Source organism: Trifolium pratense, linkage group LG3 (genome assembly GCF_020283565.1).
Source record: "Trifolium pratense cultivar HEN17-A07 linkage group LG3, ARS_RC_1.1, whole genome shotgun sequence".
Lineage (NCBI taxonomy): Eukaryota > Viridiplantae > Streptophyta > Magnoliopsida > Fabales > Fabaceae > Trifolium > Trifolium pratense.
The window spans coordinates 27,466,469-27,491,175 of record NC_060061.1 but is presented as its reverse complement, the minus strand read 5'-3'; the positions used below and the strand labels follow the sequence as shown (position 1 = coordinate 27,491,175).

Here is a 24,707-nt window from a genome sequence, read left to right as displayed (position 1 = left end):
CTTTGATTTGAGTTATCACCCCGGAAAAGCTAATGTGGTGGCCGATGCGTTGAGTAGGAAATCGTTGCACATGTCATCACTAATGGTGAAGGAGTTAGAGTTGATTGAAGAATTCCGAGACTTGAGTCTAGTATGTGAAGTGACTCCTAAGAGTGTTAAATTGGGAATGTTGAAGTTGACGAATCCTTTTCTAGAGAATATCAAAGAATGTCAAAAGACGGATAAGAAGTTAATGGAGAAGTTGGCAATAGTAGTTGAGGGAGGAAAAGAAGCTAATTTCAAAGTTGACGAGAATGGAGTTGTGAGATTTCATGGAAGAGTGTGCGTGCCCGATGTGCCCGAAATAAAGAAGATGATTTTGGAAGAAGGTCATAGGAGTGGAATGAGTATTCATCCTGGAGTAACCAAGATGTATCAAGATTTGAAGAAGTTATTTTGGTGGCCAGGAATGAAGAGGCAAATTTCTGAGTTTGTTTATGCTTGTCTAGTTTGCCAGAAGTCGAAGATTGAGCATCAGAAACCGTCTGGTTTATTGCAACCTTTGTTTATCCCGGAATGGAAGTGGGATAGTATTGCGATGGATTTTGTGGGAGGTTTACCCAAGACTACTAAAGGTTATGAAGTGATTTGGGTGGTAGTAGACCGTTTGACGAAGTGTGCGCATTTCATTGCTATTAAGAAAGGTACCTTGGTGCCTAAGTTGGCCGAGATTTATGTGGAGCAAATCGTGAAGTTGCATGGTATTCCGTCGAGTATTGTTTCGGATCGAGATCCGAGGTTCACTTCGAGATTTTGGGAAAGTTTACAAGAGGCTTTAGGGACTAAGTTGAGGTTGAGTTCGGCTTATCATCCTCAAACGGATGGCCAATCGGAAAGGACAATACAATCTTTGGAAGATTTGTTGAGAGCTTGTGTTTTGGAACAAGGAGTAAGTTGGGATTCGTGTTTACCGTTGATCGAGTTCACGTACAACAATAGTTGTCATTCGAGTATTGGAATGGCACCTTTTGAGGCTTTGTATGGGAGGAGGTGTAGAACACCGCTTTGTTGGTTTGAATCCGGAGAGAGTGTGATTCTTGGTCCGGAGATTGTGCAAGAGACTACGGAAAAGATTAGAATGATTAGAGAGAAGATGAAAGCGTCTCAGAGTCGTCAGAAGAGTTATCACGACAAGAGGAGGAAAGACATTGAATTTCAAGAAGGTGATCATGTTTTCTTAAGAGTTACATCGACTACCGGAATTGGACGTGCTTTGAAGTCAAGGAAGTTGACGTCGAAGTTTATTGGTCCTTATCAGATTTTGAAAAGAGTGGGGAAAGTGGCGTATAGGATTGCTTTACCGCCATCATTGGCGAATTTGCACGATGTGTTTCACGCGTCACAATTGAGGAAGTATGTAAGAGACCCGTCACATGTGATTGAGTCAGATGATGTTCAAGTAAGGGATGACTTAACGGTCGAGACTGTGCCTTTGAGGATTGAAGGAAGAGAAGTGAAGAGGTTGAGAAACAAAGATATCGCCTCGGTGAAGGTGGTATGGGGAGGACCCGCTGGTGAGAATGCGACTTGGGAATTGGAGAGCAAGATTATGAGTTCGTACCCAGAGTTATTTCCAGGTAATTTTCGAGGGCGAAAATTCTTTAAGGAGGGTAGAGTTGTAACGACCCAATTTTCAATTATTAATTTTAATGTGTCAAAATGTTTTATTGACGTGGCATTTCAAATAAGTTAATAACTTTAGTTATTTATCGAATACTTTAGTTATTAGGCGAGTAGTGAGAGTTAACTTGAATTGGGCCAAGCCAAATGGGCTTGAGGCCCAATGGGCCTGGTGAGCATGAGTGGGGCGGCCATATGGCCAAGTCAAGAGAGAACATTTCATTTGTTCTTGTTCTTGACTAGTTGGAGAGAGAAGAGAGCTCAAGAGCTAGGGCAAAGGAAGTGAGGAGAATCAAGATCAAATCTTCGTATTTTCTTCGAATCCAGGTATGAGAGTAGATTCCTTAATCGTGGGTGACTCGAGGAAGGGGAGAATGTCGATTTCTCCATACCCGAACTTCCTCCACCCCATTTTCGTTTTAGTTTGAATGGATTTTTCGTAATGGAAATCGATTCGTAGGTTCATAACATGTTGTATATGCTTTTACCATGATGTATGAACGATTTAAATGAGTAAAAACGAATTTGTGAGTGTTTGACTCAAGAACTTGTGTTTTTATGTGAGTTTTGTATAAAGTGACAAATTCTTAATTTTTCGAGGATAACGATGTAGATCGGGAAAACTAGCCGTCCTTTTATGCTTAAACATATTTGTTGCACTTGTATGTGAACTCATTTGAGATTTATAACATGAAAATGGGATTTTTAGGGTGATTTGAGATGAAAATCGCAAATTTTGAACTGTCCTGACAGGAAGGGTTCGCTCAGCGAACGTGTGGCGAGAAGCTCGCCACAGCTCGCTGCAGCTCGCCACGAGCAAGTGTCTCTCTGGCGTTGTTCGCGTAGGCTCGCTAAGCCTTCGCTCAGCGAATAGTTCGCTGGAGCTCGCCAATGCTCGCCATGAGCAGGTGACTTACTGGTGAGGTTCGCCATGTCTCGCTAAGCCTTCGCTTAGCGAAGGCCTCTGATTCTGCAACTTTTTGTTGATGTTTTACAGTGCTTGTAGGCAATTGTAACTTGGTTTAATGATACTCTTGCATGATTATTGATGCTTATAATGCTCATTGCTATTCGTTGAAGATTGTTAATCATGTATGAAGTAATAAATGAAGAATATTAAGGTTTTGTTAAATCTTAATAATGAAGTATGTTGGATAGTGTTCCACATAATAAATGAAGAGCTTATGCTAATTATTTGTGAGTGAATTCATGAACACATATACATGCATTCATGAATTAAATAGGATATTGGATATTCCAATAAAGAAGTATATCGGATTATATTTATCCGATAAAGAAGGATATTAGAGGTGAGATACTCTAATAAAGAAGATGGTACCACATGCATTAGTAATGTCTAGGGTTGACATTCATGAAGTTGAAGCATTAGAGTTGCATTAGGTTATATGTGTGCATTACTTGATAAGTGATATGTGACATATAATTTGGCTAAGTGTAATGAATTGTAGATTGATTATTTGGTACTTGATTATACATGTTTAGAACTTGTAATTGAGTAGTTAATGGTGATGCATGTTTATAAATAATGAATATGCTTGTTGTTGTTGATGGAGTGTTTAAGTACCTTTTACTTGCACTTATATTTTGATCATGTGATCTAACTCTCATGTTTGTGTTATGTGCTGGACCGTTGGGGGTTCAGGTTCTCAGGTTGAGGATCCCGATCAGAGTTAGAGGACTGTTCGTGTTCGTGGTAGTGCGCATTTTGGTGAGGAGTTAGCGTAGACTACTCCTTAGATATATGATATATATATCTTTTGATGGGTTGTATAGAATTGCTCTGATTAGGTTTACCGGGTCGGGTTATTCGTATGAATTGTATTAAGCCCGTGATGGCATATTTAACTTTGCTAATCCTATCTTTTGTTGTAAACATAATATCCTTTGTTGATATGGCCTAGAGCCTAGGGATATTGTGTGAACAATTATGATCATTGTATGATATACATTATGATAATTATTCGCTTTTTAACTCCGCTGTGCTAGCATGATTTTTATTATGCCGTGGTTTGTTTTATTAACATGTGACGCCTAGATTTTCTTAAGTGTTTTATTTATTTATATTTAATAAATACGCGTTTAAGGGGTTGGGTGTTACAACCAATGTGAGACCGCAAGGCAGTGATCATGAATTAGCCAAGGCCCTCCAGTGATGATTTTTTCTTTGTCTGCTGCCAGGTCTAGTTTCACCATGTAAAACCCATTATCATTATCCATGATCTCTAGCCCACCTTGTAGCTTCCATATCTTTTGGACTCTTTCCTTCATGGTGTTGTATCCCAATTTTTTCCCTAATAGTTTGACTACCAGCGCATCTTTCCAAAGAGTGCACAATTCTTGAAAGACTTGTGGTTCTAGATAGACTTTGGGAAGGAGGCGATTGCCGTCCTCAAGCTCTATGTGGACCAGTTTCTTCTCTAGCATGTCTTCCTTTTCCTGTATAGGGATTTCTTGATTGGTACCCATGAGTTTGTCGCGGAAGGATGGCTTGGCTGACGAAAGTTTAGGGTCAGGTGGTTTCTTGTTTTGGGGCGGTTGAGCGGTGAAGACAAAATCCATGCTCTCTTCTCTCTCTCACACTGAAACGTTTTTTTTAATATCAGAGCTAGAGTTGTTTGGTAATTTTGTTTTTTTAGCTTTAAAGTTATTTTTAAGCTAAAAGTAGTTTGGTAAAATATATTTTTAAAAGCTTAGATTTTTAAGATAATTGATCGTATAAATAAATGAATATTTTAACAATAAATGATAAATATGAATAAAAATTCATAAATTATGATATAAAAATAATTTCTCAAAATATTTTATCAAAAGAAAAATTAGTGGCGCAACTTGCTATCTATGTTATTGTCTGAACTATGAGCACAATATTATTTTAAAAAATAACATTAAAAAAATTTAGCAAATCATTCCCGGTAAAAAAATAACTACCACAAATTCATATTAATTTAATTTTCAATCAACCCAATAGCTAAAAAATACACACTAGAATGTGGTTTGATGTTTTATAATAGTTTTGTTGTTTAAATAGAGACAAATAAGAGTGATATGATTTAAAAGAAATGGTGAAAAAAAAAAGAAAAGAAAAGAAAAAGTAAGTAAATGATCTGGAGTTTTTTTTAGGGTTAATAGGCCTTTACCCCCTGCAATATGGCCGATTTTTGCTTTACCTCCCTGCAAAATATATTTTTTTAATTACCCCCTCGCAATATCAAGATTCCATCAATTACCCCCTGAGTTGACAACGGGGATGCTGACTGTTCATTTAAGATGACATGGCAAGTATATGTGGCTTTTATTTTATTTTTAATTTATTTATTTAGTGAAATGTTGCCACATGATAAACTAATTTAAAAAAAATTAAAAAATCCAACAACTATTCGTCATCCAAATCCCAATTTCATCACTACCACCAACAAATTCATTAATAAAATCAACAAATCCAAAATCAATCATTTAGGAGGATTAAATTCAAGATAGATCCCCACCACCACAAACTCAGAGACACACAACCACGAACCCATGAGAAAGAAAAAAAACCAGAATCACAAAAATCACCACCGCCACGAACTCACCACCACCACCGCCACGCGAAGGCGAGCAGATAGCAACCCAAAAATGAACAAACCCAACAGAAGCTCCTTTGAAGCAGACACAAATAGATTAACCATCAATAACTCCTAAATTAGTGAGAGAGAACATTAACCAAATGCAAGTAATGATAAATTAGAGAGTGACTTTTCTTCTGTAACAACTAAGAAAAAATCATAGTGGGTTATTGGAATGGGATATTGTGAGAAGAAAATGGGTTGTTGGAATTTGAGGATGAAGGTTGATTTTGATTTTACGAAGAAACAATTGGTTTTTTTTTTAAGCAGAAACAAATGGGTTATTGGAATTTGGAGGAAGAGAACGATGGATGCACATGAAAAAACACCATTTTCTGATTTTTTTTTTATTTTAAAATATGATGAGGCAACATGTCACTAAATAAAAAAATAAAAGAAAGCCACGTATACTTGCCATGTCATCTTAAATAAACAGTCAACATCCCAGTTGTCAACCCAGGGGGTAATCGATGGAATCTTGATATTGCGAGGGGGTAATCAAAAAAAATTATTTTCCAGGGGGTAAAGCAAAAATCGGTCATATTGCAGGGGGGGTAAAGACCTATTAACCCTTTTTTTATGTGATTGAAAATATTGATCTATGGAGATAAAGTGGAAGCAAGTGGGAGCAAACTAGAGAGTACCACTCTCTCTCTCTCTGCCTCTCGGTTTAACCAAAAAAGACCGTAAAAAAGAATATATATATATATATATATATATATATATATATATATATATAAATGTCCCGAGTAGGAATCGAAAATAGTGTGCAACCAAAAGAAAGCTTCGAAAAGCTATTTTAAAGTTAGTTTCAACACTTTTTTTCAAAAGTTCTTTTGATTCAATTTTGTACATAAACTAAAAAGTACTTTTTTTAATTAAGAGTTTTGGATAAATTCTGTTTGGCTCTGCTTCTCCTATTAGACCATGTGCAATGAGAAAGAAAAAGGGTGTTGAATAGGTGTTTAATGGTGTTGAATGATTGGAGGAAGAGTGTTGAAGATGATGTGGAGGAGGGAAGAGTTGAAAATTTTCAACACATGTTGAAACTGACGAGAGGGACACGCGGCCTCATCTCATTTGGGCAAAACTGGCGCGTGAGATGCACGCGCGTATGAGAGAGTGGATGAAAAAAAAACGCGAGAGAGAAGAAGATAGGGACAGGTGTGAACATCTGATTGGCGGGGCGGATTCTTATCAAATTAATACTTTGAACTCAATTATTTCATCTCAAAATAATTTTTTATTTTTTTTACCAAAATTCATGATTTTTTTTTGTCTATAAATAGAGACTTGGTTCATTTGATTTGGACACAGAAAAAAAACGAATTTTTTCACTATAATAATCTTATTTTAGCTTCCTATTAGTGTTAATCTTGAAGTATTAGTCTTTTTTTAAGTGAAATGGATCTCAATAATCACTTCAACAACACCCAAAATTCTTCTAATCATCCCAACAATTATCAAAATCCAAATCAATTTTTCAACCAACATCCTCAAAACATACCTAATTTTGGTTTAACACCAAATTTCAACCAATCATCATTTGTTCCAAACTTGTGTGTTGTATTTTAAATTAAGTTAAGATGATTTGTATCGTATAATTTCATTAAATAAATTTTGTTTTTATTACAAAAAACTAAAAAATAAATCGTTAAGTGTTAATTATTTTAATTTAATTTTAATTGATAATTGTAATTTTATGTAATCATAAAAACAAAATATAAATTTAAATAAGAATATGAAATAAAAAGTGGTGGGGTAGAGAAAGTGGTGAGGTAGAGTGTTGAATGAAAAAACTATTGGAGAGGGTAAAAGTTGAATGAGTGTTGAATGATTATGTGAAAGAAAGAGAAAATGATGTGGAGTGTTGGGAAGTGAAAAAGTGGTGTTGAATTTTGTTAACCATTGTACATGGTCTTAAGAGAATAGAAGAGGAAAGAAAGTCCGACCAAACGGACTCTAAGAAAAGTTGAATATAATAATTTGAAGTGTAATTTTTTGTGTTTTTCTTGAAATAAGTTTCATTGGAAGATGTAAAAAGAATTTTTATTAATTATTGATTATGAGGAAAAGAAGAGAGAGAATAAATTAAATGTAATTTACAATAATTTTCATGAGAATAAGTAAAAGTAAATCTTGAAAATGATAAAAGTAAATTGTTTTTGCTTTTAATTTGGGACAAGGAAAAGTGATTTTTTTTCTTCTTATAATATGGGACGGAGGGAGTATAATTTAGTCAAAAAAAAAAACTCATATAATAGTAATTTCGGGAAATTTTGTCTCGAATATTTTAAATATTTTTGTCATGATTTTTATTTCTCTTTTTTAGTCAACTCGTTTGAATTTTAATGTTTTTTTCGCAGTCATATTTAGTGCATTATATGAATCTTTGTTGCAAAAGTTTAAATTTTTTTAACAAATGATGAATTAAATATTAATTTTTTAGTTTTTTGCCTTCAAAATTCATAAATAATTCATCCAATGTTAAAAAATTCTAAATTTTTGTGGAAAGGTTTGTATAATATTATAAATATAAATAAAATTCATTCAAAAATATGAAAGTACACGAGAGTTTATTTAAAAGTAAGTATCAAAAGTTGTGATAAAAAATATTTGAGGATCAAAAGTTGCTGAAATTTTTTGTAGAAATTAAAAATAAAAATTTGAGATATTTAAAAAGACCAAAAACTTATTTAACCCAAAACAAAAAAATAATAAAAATCTTAGTCAAAAAAAATATAAAAATAAAAATCAGACCATCAATTGGACATTGAACCGGACATGTTGGACAGTGAACCGAACATGCATCCGGTCTAATCAAGCCGAATAAAGCACGAACATCAGACATGACAGAGACAATAACATATCAACACCGATAATAAAATGGTTACCCAACCACCCAAACCAATGCCGTCAAAATCTATCGAGCGAGACCAGTTGTTTGTGAAATAAATCTTAGGGGGTGTATTTATAACACACGATGTCAATTTATCTAGAATAACAACAAAAGTGTACATAATTGAATCGGGAAACATTAAATTTTCATTACATATCATCTGAATACATAAATATGATTACAAAATCCAAGAGATTAATACTAAATTGAGATAACAACTGAAAACATAAAGAAACTAAATCTTATACAAAATATAAGATAACATGACGTCAGCTTAACTAGCATAATCCAAGTATCTGAACTCCATGCTTATAGATCATGATATCTCGATCAACCTGTTTATCTGAAATCAAATAAGTGGGGGATGAGAACAGTTACTTCGTCTCAGTGGATTCCTACTACCCAGTTACTATTGGTGTTTACACCGGGGGCAACTAATGAACTAAAAGTTCCTTGATCCTAATTGTCAGTCCCTAACATAATTTTATAACATGATTTCATAAACATAATAATATAAAGGTGTAACACAGATTAATTATCTTGTTCATTTTAACATAACTAAGACACTCTGAGGTGAGCCGATCTCATAAGCCTGACATATCCGTCGTCGATGATTATATGCATCGACACGGCATGAAGCTCACAATCGTAACATGATTAGATTCCTCGAATCCCATAACGTGGTACATAAGTAACCACCATGATTGACTGGCTTTCTTAACTTAACTTAATTATCGTGATTGTTATCCTGCCCATGAATGTCCCAGGGTATTTTTAAACTGTCATGATTTTTGATACTTAATTTCCTGAAGTGATTAACACTCTATTCACATAATATTATCATATTGCTTACAAAAATACTTCAGAATAGTCAGGGATATAAAACGAGTGGATTATTATTTAAAACATTGTTTTTATCAGAGTTATGTTCCGTCACGCTTGCTTGGCGAATCTTCATGCTCACTAAGCGAGAAAACCAGTACAGTTCCCAGCTTTGCATTTTCAAAGAATATATCATAATTCCACCTACAATCTCATTCTTCTCTAGTTATAAGCAACATAACAATATTAAATGAATAGAATGGAGATGGTTTTGGGATTTAAACCTTCTCACACAATAATATCCTAATTTCCTTAAAGTGGTCATGCATTAATAATTCGGGGAAACTATCATCCTATTCTAGCTAATGTTATCATGCATATTTTATTTGGGGAAACTAATGGAGCTAAACTAACTAGAGTTTAAGGCTCTAAGGGAACCCACCTGAAATTGCTAGCAGTACCGAGCCATATCGCCCGCTTAGAGCCATCCGATGGTGCCACTCGCATATGCAAACTCGCGACATATTTTCTGCATAAATCTGCTACTGACTTCCGACCTCTAATTTTTGCATTTCAACTTCAAATCAAACTCTTACTCAGCCAATTAAACATACATATTCAGTGCTGGAATCCTTCACCTAACTTAAACTCACATTTTAGCTTATTCCGCAAAATCCATGCCAAAACCTGTATGCAGTTTCCAGCATCAATATCCAAACTTCAAACGCGTTTTCCTAATCCATTTCTAATCCAAAACATATCAAACTTATATCCAAACTGAAGGGAATTAAGTGTAGAATCTGAAAATCCAACAATTACACAAGTCTGGGCTACACAACAACAGCTATGACTCGATTAGTACCTGTACTATCATACGAAGTTTTCACTAAAATTCCATAGAATTCAGCCATAACCATTCTAATCATATCAATCAGTTTTAACAACAACATCAGACCACAATACAGCAACAACAACAACAGTTCATTAAGGTTGCTAAATCACTTTTCCATAATAATTTCTTAAATCCCAAGTCCTTTCCAACTTCTGCAAGTTTTCAGCTTCCTTAATCTTTGATCTCTCAACTTCTACTCATATACCCATGATGTTCTCTCCTTGGAATCTTACATGCAAGTACCAAAATGGAACTAATTAAATCCTATAAATCATCTTTAACACCAAATAGAATGGACTTGTCAGAATAAGGAATTTGAAGAATTAACTCTATTACTTATCCTTCCTTTATCATGCTGCTGATTGAGAATTTGTTCCAGAATTTGCACATGCAATCAACACCATAAACACCTCTGATTTTCTTCAATTTAATGGAAAGGGTTTTGAAGAACTTGTGGAGATGGATTTGGGATTAATTTCCCGTAATAGAGAAAGAATGAATGGTTTGGAGTCTCAAATCCTTTGTTATAACTCAATGACTAAGAGTTAACTAGAAAAAAGTACATGCAACCTTTTGGGTAGAAGAATGAAACATACCCTTACTTGAAGAACGAGGGAGAGAAAGAAATGAGACAAGTTTGTTGTTTTGATTCTTCACAAATGAGGGAAATGTTTGGTATTGGCTATATCATATGGAGTAATGGGTCCCACTTGGTAAAGGGTTCTCTTTCTCTCAAATGGTCATAGTTAACTTATTCTTGTGTTCTTTAATCATTAATCTACTATATAAAAAGAAGGAAATTCTCAATTTGGGGTCCGGTTAAGGTGCATAAACCCAAGCTTATGCACCGTGCAAAATTGCTATGCGCGCCCCCCATATTGCTACGCGGCCCCCCAACTGCTACGCGCCCCCCCATTTTCTAGCCCCCAATTTCTAGCGCGCCCCCCAACTGCTACGCCCTCCCCCCAATTGCTACGCGGCCCCCCATTTTCTAGCCCCCCAATTTCTAGCCCCCCAATTTCTAGCGCACCCCCCCAGGTTTTTTTTTTTTTTTTTTAGATTTCTAGCGCACCCCTCAGATTTTTTTTATCACGCTTTTAATTTTGATTGATTGAATTTTATTTTATTTTATTGATTAGGGATAAATTTCAGAGTATTATGTATGGTTAATTATTTTAGTAGTTAGTTTTAAACTAAAATCATGCCAAACCATCATCGCTGTAACCACTGCAAGCTCTTCAATCTTCTTCGCTCTCGCTATCTTCGTTTTCCAATCGGAATCTTACAAATCGATTCTCTTGAATCGAACGAAAACGAGAACGAATTGCAATTTCTGAGATGAATCGGAATCAGAATTGGAGTTTTGCAATTTCTGAGATGAATTGGAATCGGAGTTCGTGAGAGAAGGTGTGAGTTCGTGAGAGAATGTGAAGAAGATGAACAGTGATCGCGGATGAACAGTGATCACGTTTTCACTGTTTCGCGTAAGAGAAGATGAACAGTGAATTTTCGTTACAATTATTCTGGAAACCATTGTGCTGGTTAAATGGTTTCAGAGAGTTAAAAAGTGAAACCATTTGTATTATAAATTGGTTTTATGTGTTTATTGAAATCAATATTGTGTTTTTATGGTTTTAAAAATCCTGGAAACCATTATGCTGATTAAATGGTTTCAGAGAGTTAAAAAGTGAAACCATTTGTATTATAAAATGGTTTTATGTGTTTATTGAAATCAATATTATGTTTTTATGGTTTTAAAAATCCTGAAAACCATTATGCTGATTAAATGGTTTCAGAGAGTTAAAAAGTTAAACCATTTGTATTATAAAATGGTTTTATGTGTTTATTGAAATCAATATTGTGTTTTTATGGTTTTAAAAATCCTGGAAACCATTATGCTGGTTAAATGGTTTCAGAGAGTTAAAAAGTGAAACCATTTGTATTATAAAATGGTTTTATGTGTTTATTGAAATCAATATTGTGTTTTTAATAATGAATTTATTGTATTATTGAAATAATATTCCTTCATTATTATTACTATTACTGAACCAAATTAACATCTCAAGATTCTCTAACCAATAATCACTCAACAATTATAAAAAAAAATAAAAAATTAATCACTCTACTTTGTCTCCATTCAGCAAAAACACAAATATTTTATCACTAAAAAAAACCTCATCACAAAAAGAAAAACCAAGCTACCCAATTCGATTCTAATTCATACGTTCTTCATTGCCGTTCAAATTCGATTCTGAGGGGTGTTCTAGAAATCTAAAAAAAAAAAAAAAAACCTGGGGGGGTGCGCTAGCAATTGGGGGGCTAGAAATTGGGGGGCTAGAAAATGGGGGGCGCGTAGCAATTGGGGGGAGGGCGTAGCAGTTGGGGGGCGCGCGTAGCAATATGGGCTTTCAGGCCTAGTAGGCTAAAAATAAAAACAAAACGTGTGCATCAGCAGAAAGGGGGTGGGGATAGCGAGCCTTTGGGGGGGCTGGGGGGCGCGCGAGTAATTCTGGGCTTATGCACCATGCATAAACATCCCCTTATGCATATTAACTTTTGCCCTCAATTTGCTCCTTTTTTTTTATTTTTTGACACATAATCAATTTAGGGTTATTTTGTGTCTTTATTAAAAAAAAAATTAGTAGAAAAATGTTAAAAAATTTCTTAACAGAATTCGAACCCTTAACCTTTTAGTTACACTACTTATTACATTTACCACTAAGTCATATGAATTAATTTGTTATATTTTTGGAACCAACATATAATCACCTACTATATAAGAAAAAAACATACGTATGAAATTCTCAATTTGCCCCTTTTTCATTTTTTGACAAATAATCAATTCAGGTTATTTTGTGTCTTTATTAAAAAAAAGTTAGTAGAAAAATGCTAAAAAATTTCTTAGCATGTTTTGAACCCTTAATCTTTTAGTTACACTTCTTATTACCTTTACCACTAAGTCAAATGAATTAATTTGTTATATTTTTTGAACCAACATATAATCAATATGAGTTAAATGCTCAATTGTAACCACAAAACTCCACTTTATGTGTTACTTCTCCCTTTTTTTTCTTTTTATCTAAAAATCCAATTTTTGTATGTAACCCAAATTCAAATTACCTCACTTTATACAAATTCAATTTAATTACTCAATTTAAAACGTTTCTTTACATTACAAAAAAATAAAATAAATAACATATAGCAATCCGCATAAAATTAATAATTATGATCGACAAATATAATGACACATTTAATCTCTTAACAAAAATACAACAATATCATTTAACTACATCTATATCTATATCTATACATAATATAAAGAGGATACCTCAATTTGGTGTGGATTTTTTATAATTTCTATTTTACCCTTTTTAGGCTGGATTTTTCTTTGACAATTCTACCCATTTTGTAACACGTATCAACACTATACCATAACTACCTAAAACTATCTCTCTCACTCTATACATAATATAAAGAGGATACCTCAATTTGGTGTGGATTTTTTATAATTCCTATTTTACCCTTTTTAGGCTGGATTTTTCTTTGACAATTCTACCCATTTTGTAACACGTATCAACACTATACCATAACTACCTAAAACTATCTCCCTCACTTTACAAGTTTAGAATTGCACAACTGCTAACTTCATCTTATCAGTCGATCACTATACCAACAACACACCATTTATTGCACAACTGCTAACTTCATCTTATCAGTCGATCACTATACCAACAACACACCATTTTGCATAAAAAATTATTTTACAGAGGATCTTATTGTAGTCTTTCATATAAATTTCTACAAGAACATAAGGAGAAAAATATCAAGCGGTTAGTTAATTTCTACAGTCAACTACAACGACATAAGAAGCAAAATATCAAGCGGTTAGTTCATTTCATTTCATTTCATACTTGTTCATGTTTGTTAGAGAATTCGGCAACGAAAAGTTTGAAAGATATGAGAATTGAGAGCCAAAGTGGTTAGAGAATGACGGTTTTGTGATTATTTGTTTTTTATTATCGATTTAATAGCAAATTTCTCAAGCAGTTATTATTCATTTATTATTGATCTGAGTATGGAGTGTTTACTCTCATTTTGTCTTTCACCATATGCAGCAGTCAGCGAAATCGTGGAAGTGTACGGGAGAGGTTTCCTTAGTATTTTTAATTCATGTTTATACCAAGTTTACTTTTAATGAAGGTTTTTTCTCAATATTTTAATATTCTCATTCGCTTTTTAACTAATTTTTTTCTTACCTTTTATTTTGTAAGGGACAGAAAAGTCTCAATTGAAATTAGTTAAAATAATTTAAAAGCAAGAAAAAAAACAAAGGTAACAAATCATCTCTCTTATCTATACTCCTTTTCAATTTTATTTTTTTTGGTTAATAACAATATGTTTATAGTGATGGCATGAAAGAGGGATACAAACCGGAAACATGTCAAACAATCAAAGATATAAGAGGACAAAAGGTAAAATGAAAGAAACATATCAAGTTAGTTCATTTTTTCACCAATGCATATTTACTCCAATTTCAACTTTCTTTGTTATTTTTTTAAATCATTATTTTTCGATATCCCGTTATTTTTCTCTGATTCTCTCTTTCTTCATTTTTTTCTTTGTTACTTTTTTGTGTCTTTGTCTATGGTACATTACATCGAAGCGAAAAATCAAGAGGAAGTATATAAAATAGGAATATGAACAAGAGAGAGGAGTAAAAATGTCCGCATTTTCTATTATGCTAACTTATGTAAAAGATTATCTTTTACACACTTTAGTACATCACATTCTGTCCACATTTTCTATTATGCTAACATGTATATTTCAGTTAATAATGCAAGATTTTTTTTTATATTAGTTAATAATGCAAGATATGTTCTCATTTTCACTTAATGATTTTTTACATTTAATTCAACGTCTCTATGTAACTTAATTTGTTGTTTTTAAAGTCAACTTTTCAAAAAAAAAAAAATTACATGTATAAAAAATTTAGAATTATCTTTAACATAAGTTAGCATAATAAAAAATGTGGATAACACAGGCGGGCACGGAACGTGCCCGTCTGGCCGTTAGTATACTATAAAAAGAGCATTACTTTGTACATTTTTTTTCACACTGCTCACTAATCAAGCAATATCTTCCTATCAACTATGACAATAACTACAGCTAAAAGATGTTTTAAACATTCTTAATTTTTATATGTTGTACATATAATTTCCAATTCAAAATTGAAATATATTTTTTTCTTTTTTTATAATAAATATGATACTTCTTTTTGGTGTGGATTTTTTTTATTTCCAACTTTACCCTTTCATACATGAGTGGTTGATTCAAGGAATTGGTAACCGCATACATAACCATTTTTTAGTGGGGATTTTTATTTGCCAATTTGCCCTTCATCTATTATTATTCTATACATAATGTAATAATAATTTTTGGTGTGAACTTTCAAAATACCAACAATACCCTTATTTTTTTTAGCAATAAAAATTTTTTATTAACAAATTCACCATAACATAAGTCACAAATTTTTTTTAGTAGCGAAATTTTTTTATTAACAAACTCACCATAACATAAGACATATCATTTTTTTTGGATATAAGTTAGACACAGGCAACGCGCCTGCCTGACCCGCTAATTTACATAAATTATTTGACATAAGCTCAAAAATAAACTAATTCAAATACTTAAACACAACACACATATGCAATGAATATACCTACCATATATGAAGAAAAAACCAACGACCGATCCATCGCGCTTCAAACGCAAAAATGGAATTGCATTGATGTCTCTCTCTCTCTCTGAAACTCCGAATCAATATTTTCTTCCATCCATTCATTTCATCACCAAAATCCATTTCTCTTTCTTCTTCTCATGTAACCGTTTTCGTAGCAAACCAAACCAATGCAGTTACAAAACCACCTTCAATCTCAATAACAATGGCTACATTCACCTACAATTACACAATGTTCAAATACTTCAACAGAAAATTCGCTATCTCCGAACAAGCACCACCGTCCGATGTCAAGGAAGTTTTTTCCAATTTCTCTGAAGGCGGATCTACCATATCTGCCGATCAACTTCGACGATTTTTGCTTGAACATCAATGCGAACCGGATTGCACTGAAGAGGATTCAAAACGGATCATTGAAAATGCTCTGCAATCGCGGAAACGAGATCAGGAAAGCGGTGGTGATGATGATGGTGACGGAATTTCAGATTCCGGAGAGGGACTTACGGTTGATGAATTTTTCCAGTTTTTGTTGTTTGATGAATTCAATGGTCCCTTGATAACACAGGTGTGCGCTTTCCCCACTTTTTTTCCGTCTTTTTCTTCTTTTCCTAAAATGCGCGCGGGAAAGAGGTAGAAAAATAGTTTTGTTTTTAATCCCCTTTATATTTTGTTATTTATTTATTTATTTACTTTGGTTTTAGTACACAAGACAGAAGAAATGGGACCATCATTTTACCACTACTTTTGAAATGCCATAGATAAGTTAGTTTTAAGTTTGGATTCAGAATGATTTTGTCATATTATTCTTTGTCAAACTTTATTTTTTTTTGGTCGAATTTCAAATTAATATAACCGTTTTTTCATAGAAATCAGATAGTTAATCCGAACAAAAAAAAAAGTATTTGTCATTGTGATTTTGTTGAAGTTACATAGCGTCATACTTTGGTTCTAATAATTTTGTTGTCAATTGAAATATGTTAATTTGAATTATTGACATTGAATGTGTGAAACATCAATTATTCATTTTGTCTTAATATAATAATGTCGTTTTATATTTTATATTTATTCTAATTTTATCTTCAAATTAATATGATATACATCACTTTCGATTATTATACTTCGATTATTATGTGAGCAATTACCCGAGTATGTGGGCCATGTACAAGGCCACAATGAGGGAAAACACCAAAGGAAGTCACTATTTACTCAAAATACTAAACACTCTAGACTTTGATCACGGCACATTGTTGGCGAGACCTTACACACACTATCTAGCGAGAACAATACTCGACCATACATAGAAAGAAATCCAAGAATTTCAATTACAAGGCAAGATTATATATATTATAAAAATGTCCCGTAAGTGTAACTAAGTTGGTAGCTATCAGAGATAATATTGGAGGGGTTGGGGTTCGAACTCTAGATTCCCCACATCTCCATAAAGTGTGCGAGTCCACTAGGCTATTTAACAAAAAAACTGCAAAAAGAAATTGAAATTACTAAAAAATATGTTAATTACCAAACTCATCCAATTTAAATGGTCGATGTTAGTAATTAATATTGTTTGTTTTACTGAGGGTGGAAATCAAATTCTGGCCTCTTATCTTATCACTATACTCTCTAACTCATCTACCTCGGCCACCAAATCATTCTTATATCTATCTCCCTAGATGACAACATAGGAAGATGCTCAATCAAAAAATTTAAGGACTCTCGTTAGCATTTTTATGTCATTAGCCTATCAAGTTTATTTAACATTAGTGATGTTAACTTTAGAAATGTTTTAGGTCCCTTCTTGACAATATCAATGATGTGTTATGCCAGGTACACCATGACATGAATGCCCCGTTATCACATTATTTCATATATACAGGACACAATTCCTATCTAACTGGAAATCAACTGAGTAGTGATTGCAGTGATGTGCCAATCATAAAGGCTTTGCAACGAGGCGTCCGAGTAATTGAATTAGATGTATGGCCAAATTCAGCTAAAAGAGCACTATTGATTTTATTTTTTACTAGCGGCCAGACGGGCACGAACGTGCCCGCCTGTGTTATCCACATTTTTTATTATGCTAACTTATGTTAAAGATAATTCTAAATTTTTTATACATGTAATTTTTTTTTTGAAAAGTTGACTTTAAAAACAACAAATTAAGTTACATAGAGACGTTGAATTAAATGTAAAAAATCATTAAGTGAAAATGAGAACATATCTTGCATTATTAACTAATATAAAAAAAATCTTGCATTATTAACTGAAATATACATGTTAGCATAATAGAAAATGTGGACAGAATGTGATGTACTAAAGTGTGTAAAAGATAATCTTTTACATAAGTTAGCATAATAGAAAATACGGACATTTTTACTCCTCTCTCTTGTTCATATTCCTATTTTATATACTTCCTCTTGATTTTCTGCTTCGATGTAATGTACCATAGACAAATACACAAAAAAGTAACAAAGAAAAAAATGAAGAAAGAGAGAATCAGAGAAAATAACGGGATATTGAAAAATAATGATTTAAAAAAATAACAAAGAAAGTTGAAATTGGAGTAAATATGCATTGGTGAAAAAATGAACTAACTTGATATGTTTCTTTCATTTTACCTTTAGTCCTCTTATATCTTTGATTGTTTGACATGTTTCCGGTTTGTATCTCTCTTTCATGCCATCACTATAAACATATTGTTATTAACCAAAAAAAATAAAATTGAAAAGGAGTATAGATAAGAGAGATGATTTGTTACCTTTGTTTTTTTTCTTGCTTTTAAATTATTTTAACTAATTTCAATTGAGACTTTTCTGTCCCATACAAAATAAAAGGTAAGAAAAAAATTAGTTAAAAAGCGAATGAGAATATAAAATATTGAGAAAAAACCTTCATTAAAAGTAAACTTGGTATAAACATGAATTAAAAATACTAAGGAAACCTCTCCCGTACACTTCCACGATTTCGCTGACTGCTGCATATGGTGAAAGACAAAATGAGAGTAAACACTCCATACTCAGATCAATAATAAATGAATAATAACTGCTTGAGAAATTTGCTATTAAATCGATAATAAAAAACAAATAATCACAAAACCGTCATTCTCTAACCACTTTGGCTCTCAATTCTCATATCTTTCAAACTTTTCGTTGCCGAATTCTCTAACAAACATGAACAAGTATGAAATGAAATGAACTAACCGCTTGATATTTTGCTTCTTATGTCGTTGTAGTTGACTGTAGAAATTAACTAACCGCTTGATATTTTTCTCCTTATGTTTCTTGTAGAAATTTATATGAAAGACTACAATAAGATCCTCTGTAAAATAATTTTTTATGCAAAATGGTGTGTTGTTGGTATAGTGATCGACTGATAAGATGAAGTTAGCAGTTGTGCAATTCTAAACTTGTAAAGTGAGAGAGGTAGTTTTAGGTAGTTATGGTATAGTGTTGATACGTGTTACAAAATGGGTAGAATTGTCAAAGAAAAATCCAGCCTAAAAAGGGTAAAATAGGAATTATAAAAAATCCACACCAAATTGAGGTATCCTCTTTATATTATGTATAGACTAGCGGCCAGACGGGCACGAACGTGCCCGCCTGTGTTATCCACATTTTTTATTATGCTAACTTATGTTAAAGATAATTCTAAATTTTTTATACATGTAATTTTTTTTTTGAAAAGTTGACTTTAAAAACAACAAATTAAGTTACATAGAGACGTTGAATTAAATGTAAAAAATCATTAAGTGAAAATGAGAACATATCTTGCATTATTAACTAATATAAAAAAAAATCTTGCATTATTAACTGAAATATACATGTTAGCATAATAGAAAATGTGGACAGAATGTGATGTACTAAAGTGTGTAAAAGATAATCTTTTACATAAGTTAGCATAATAGAAAATACGGACATTTTTACTCCTCTCTCTTGTTCATATTCCTATTTTATATACTTCCTCTTGATTTTCTGCTTCGATGTAATGTACCATAGACAAATACACAAAAAAGTAACAAAGAAAAAAATGAAGAAAGAGAGAATCAGAGAAAATAACGGGATATTGAAAAATAATGATTTAAAAAAATAACAAAGAAAGTTGAAATTGGAGTAAATATGCATTGGTGAAAAAATGAACTAACTTGATATGTTTCTTTCATTTTACCTTTAGTCCTCTTATATCTTTGATTGTTTGACATGTTTCCGGTTTGTATCCCTCTTTCATGCCATCACTATAAACATATTGTTATTAACCAAAAAAAATAAAATTGAAAAGGAGTATAGATAAGAGAGATGATTTGTTACCTTTGTTTTTTTTCTTGCTTTTAAATTATTTTAACTAATTTCAATTGAGACTTTTCTGTCCCATACAAAATAAAAGGTAAGAAAAAAATTAGTTAAAAAGCGAATGAGAATATAAAATATTGAGAAAAAACCTTCATTAAAAGTAAACTTGGTATAAACATGAATTAAAAATACTAAGGAAACCTCTCCCGTACACTTCCACGATTTCGCTGACTGCTGCATATGGTGAAAGACAAAATGAGAGTAAACACTCCATACTCAGATCAATAATAAATGAATAATAACTGCTTGAGAAATTTGCTATTAAATCGATAATAAAAAACAAATAATCACAAAACCGTCATTCTCTAACCACTTTGGCTCTCAATTCTCATATCTTTCAAACTTTTCGTTGCCGAATTCTCTAACAAACATGAACAAGTATGAAATGAAATGAACTAACCGCTTGATATTTTGCTTCTTATGTCGTTGTAGTTGACTGTAGAAATTAACTAACCGCTTGATATTTTTCTCCTTATGTTTCTTGTAGAAATTTATATGAAAGACTACAATAAGATCCTCTGTAAAATAATTTTTTATGCAAAATGGTGTGTTGTTGGTATAGTGATCGACTGATAAGATGAAGTTAGCAGTTGTGCAATTCTAAACTTGTAAAGTGAGAGAGGTAGTTTTAGGTAGTTATGGTATAGTGTTGATACGTGTTACAAAATGGGTAGAATTGTCAAAGAAAAATCCAGCCTAAAAAGGGTAAAATAGGAATTATAAAAAATCCACACCAAATTGAGGTATCCTCTTTATATTATGTATAGATAGATAAGACAACAAATGTATGGTTTTTTTTTTACAATATAGAGGTATATGGTGTTGTTTCCATTTATTTATGATATTTTATTTGAGTCCAACCCTTTCTTTAATGTAATTTTATCATTTATTGTTTATGTTTTGTTATTTTAGATTCACTAAACTTGATTTATGGACTTCAATCCAATATTTAATTAACTTAATTTTCAATTTGTAGTTCAACTCAATAAATTTAATTAATTTAATACAAGAATATGGTGGGAGAAAAACTGAAAAACTCCCGTAAAAAATGGTGAGACAAAAACAATAAAAATTGTCAATTACCTCAAGAGGATTATTTTCTACAGTTGCGCGCGAATGATACAATTAGTTTTAAAGAAAAACAGTAAAAATTAAATACAAAGTTGAAAATATTTGGAAAATAAATGACATTTTTTAGAAGTTTTCTTTTTGAAAGATTTTTTGTTGTTGATATAAGGACTAATATTTTTTTTAACAAACTAAAAATGAGATATATTAACATAGACAACCTCTCCAACACAAGATGTACCGAGGTAGACTACAAAAGTTTACAAAGAGTCGGAGAAATAAAACTATAAACAAATCACACAAGAAAGATATAACTTTCGTTCTTATGAGATTTTTCTATGTGAAAGAAAATTATTGGAGAAAAAAAAGACTAAAATATTATGTTGCCTATTTTTTTAAATAATTTTACGGGTTATATTCATATTAATACGGGAACCTAATTTTTTTGGATATATCTACAGGTCTTATATTTTTACTCATATATTAGTAAAGTTTTTTATTTTTTTTTTTATAATTTTACTAGTTATAGTCATATATTAATATGGGGACATAATCTTTTGTATAAATTATACGGGACCTATGTTTTTCCTTTATTTTTTAGACTAACAACAAATAATATTCATTTATTCAAAGTAAGTAGAGTACGTGTGAATCTGCACTAAATCTAAATCTAACCAAATCTGCAAATCTGAACAAAACAAACATCGTACTACAACGGAATTAAGCCGAACACCGTACCAAGACGCGAATTCAAGACAAAAAACTCAAATGAAACATAAGAATGTGTGAAAATCACTTATTTAAATAAAAAAAAATATATAAAACAATCAAAATGGGGTGATTTCGGATCAAAATTGATCCAAAATCACCCCTCTTTGGCAGATGAACAAGAATAAAAAGCAAAAAGTAGGGTTTACTATGTTGTTGTGGGGTACTATGAAAAAGCAAAAAGTGGCATATGTTTTTCCTCTTATTAATAAGATTTCATGTTCTTTAATAATTTATGTATGACCTATATATATTTATACTGATGAATTAATAAGATAACCTTTTTTTTGTGATTTCTACGAGACTTATAATTTTAATCATATATTAATAAAGTTGTTTATTTTTTTTTATAATTTTGCGGGTTATACTAGATCATATATTAATACAAGGACCTAATTATTTTGTTCATTTTTACGAGACATATATTTTTTTATTAATATATTAATAAGGTTGTCATTCTTGACATATATTTATACTCATGCATTAACAGAAGAATATAATCTTTTGTGTGATTTCTGCGGTCATTTCTGGGGTGCCCTTTTTTTTAACAAACTAAAATGAATTTTATTATTGAGTTTAATTGTTGTGCATTGTCAGTGTAAAGATTTTTTACACATACATCCAATGATGCGTTGCCACATTATTTAATGAATGTGACACATCATGTGTTTTTAATTATCATACATGATGTGTCAGTATATTATTGGATGCATGCGTAAAATAACTTTACACTAACGGTGCATATAAATTAAATTCTTTATTATTAATAATGAGTCCTTATTGGCACAAGATGTGCCAAACAAAACAACAATAGTTTATATCATGCACGTACGCAGGGCATATGTTTTTACTCTTATTAATAAAATTTCCAGTTTTTAATTATTTTATGTGAACTTATATTTATACTCATATATTAATATACGATGACCTGATCTTTTGTGTGGTTTATGCGGGACCTATGTTTTTTATTCATATTAATACGTTTGCCCGTTATTTTATAACATCTACAAAACCTATAAAATACTCATATATTAATATGAAAAAAAAAAATTTGTGATTTTTACGGGGCTTATACTCTTATTTATATATTAATTAAGTTGTCTATTTTGTTTTACAATTTTACGGGTTATACTCATTTAATACGGTGACCTAATTATTTTGATGATTTTTGTGACACTTATATTTTCACTAACATATTAACAAGGTTGTCTATTTTTAAATAATTTTAAAAGGATTATATTTATACTCATATATTTAATACACGGACCTAATTTTTTTATGGTTTTTACAAGGCCTATGTTTTTACTAATATATTAATAAGGGAGCCTGTTTTTCCATAATTTCTACATTATCATTTATATTCAAATATTAATACGGAGACATAATGTTTTTTTGTGATAGTTTTACCATTGTTCTTTTTCTATTTTTTTACCAAATATTATATCTTTCTATTTTTTTAATCTTTTAATCTACTTCCCAATAAATTACTATTTTATGTTATCAAGTAAGTAGCGGCAACAACGCGACTCCCGTCCGGACGCTCGGGTGTCCTGCTAGTTATCCCTTATACTTGTTCACTTATTTTCAATTAGTCTCCAATAATCAACTCTAATTATTATTTCTCTATTAATTAAAGTTTGGATGTTACAGTATTAAATTAAGATTTCAAAGGATTTTAAAATAATCTTGTGGTATTCAACTAAGACAATCAATTTTTTTTTCAGGGCAATAAAATATGTTGATATTCAGTTGAGATTTCTTGTCACTTTTAAAATGTCTACTAATATTCAAAAGTCTACCGATTTTGATGAATTTTTGTGTGGAATGGAATTTAAAAGACATTTTAGTTGAAAATGCACATAAAATACTGATCTAACAATTTCACTCAACTTTTTTATAACTTTCAATACTTTTTATCTTGTGCCGGCTGGACTGATCTCATGTTCTTCCTTACTATAGGGTACGGTGCTTTTCATTTGAAACACATATATAGGATATGATATGAATATAGGATTGAAAACCACTCATTGTAATTTTATTTTTTTTGCAAAACGTACATGTGTACAATGGCGGAGTCAGAAAATAATATTAGGATGGGCCACTAAATAATTATAATAAATAAATTAAATATAAACATACAAAATTTTAAGTTATAGGAAACATAAAGTGGATCATCAAATAATAAGTTTGAACTAATACTTAGGGCTCGTTTGATTCAACTTTCTTAGAGCTTATGCAAACAGCTTATGCAATTTTTATATATTATTATAAGTTTGTCAAGGTAGTTTATGATAAAATAGTTTATAAAATTACAATTTTCACCAGTGTGAACTTATAAAATTGCATAAAACCTAATTTATATTGCATAAGATTTAAAAAAAATGGATCAAACGGACCCTTACACAAAGTTGAAGATTTAAAACAAATGTTTTATTATACTACATGTACTAAAACGAGAATGATTGTTCTTAGTTGAAAATAATTGTGATTGTTTTTGAATTTTTTTTTTGAAACTTTGGGTTTTTTTTTTATTGAAGCTTTTGGATTCATCTTTACAATAAGCCTTTAAATTCATAGGTAAATGAGTATTTTTCAAAGATATAAATTTTTAAATTAATAGGTACAAATGAATATTTTTCAAAGATATGTATTTGGCTATTTGCTTGATTGGTTTGATTTAGGGGTGATCGTATTCGAACCAATCCAAATCGAAACCGCAAAAAACTGCATTTTGTTTTAACCGCACGGATTATTTTTCTTCCAAACCGCACGATTTGGTTTGGTTCGCGGTTTTCATTTCAAAAAACCGAACCAAACCAAACCGCAATACTTAACTTATCTCTATCAACTATTAGCAATCAACCCAAATTGAGTTCAAAAAACAATAGTCTGT

The 24,707-nt window shown here is 31.6% G+C and overlaps 1 protein-coding gene and 1 long non-coding RNA gene across 2 annotated transcripts in view; one reads left to right on the top strand and one right to left on the bottom strand.

Moving 5' to 3' along the window:
• Nucleotides 1-8,298: 8,298 nt before the first annotated feature.
• On the bottom strand, nt 8,299-10,566 carry LOC123918989. The gene is made up of 2 exons (XR_006813001.1): nt 9,449-10,566; nt 8,299-8,527 (listed from the first exon to the last, which is right to left on the bottom strand). It is a non-coding gene; the product is annotated as an uncharacterized LOC123918989 (long non-coding RNA).
• Nucleotides 10,567-15,676: 5,110 nt separating this feature from the next.
• LOC123914879 (phosphoinositide phospholipase C 6-like) overlaps nt 15,677-24,707 on the top strand; it is a 38,168-nt gene continuing 29,137 nt past the window's right edge. Inside the window, exons 1-2 of the mRNA XM_045966042.1 lie at nt 15,677-16,200; nt 17,460-17,594. Of these exons, the coding sequence (XP_045821998.1) occupies nt 15,841-16,200; nt 17,460-17,594 (495 nt within the window). The 5' untranslated portion in view covers nt 15,677-15,840. The remainder of the gene's footprint in view (nt 16,201-17,459; nt 17,595-24,707) is intronic.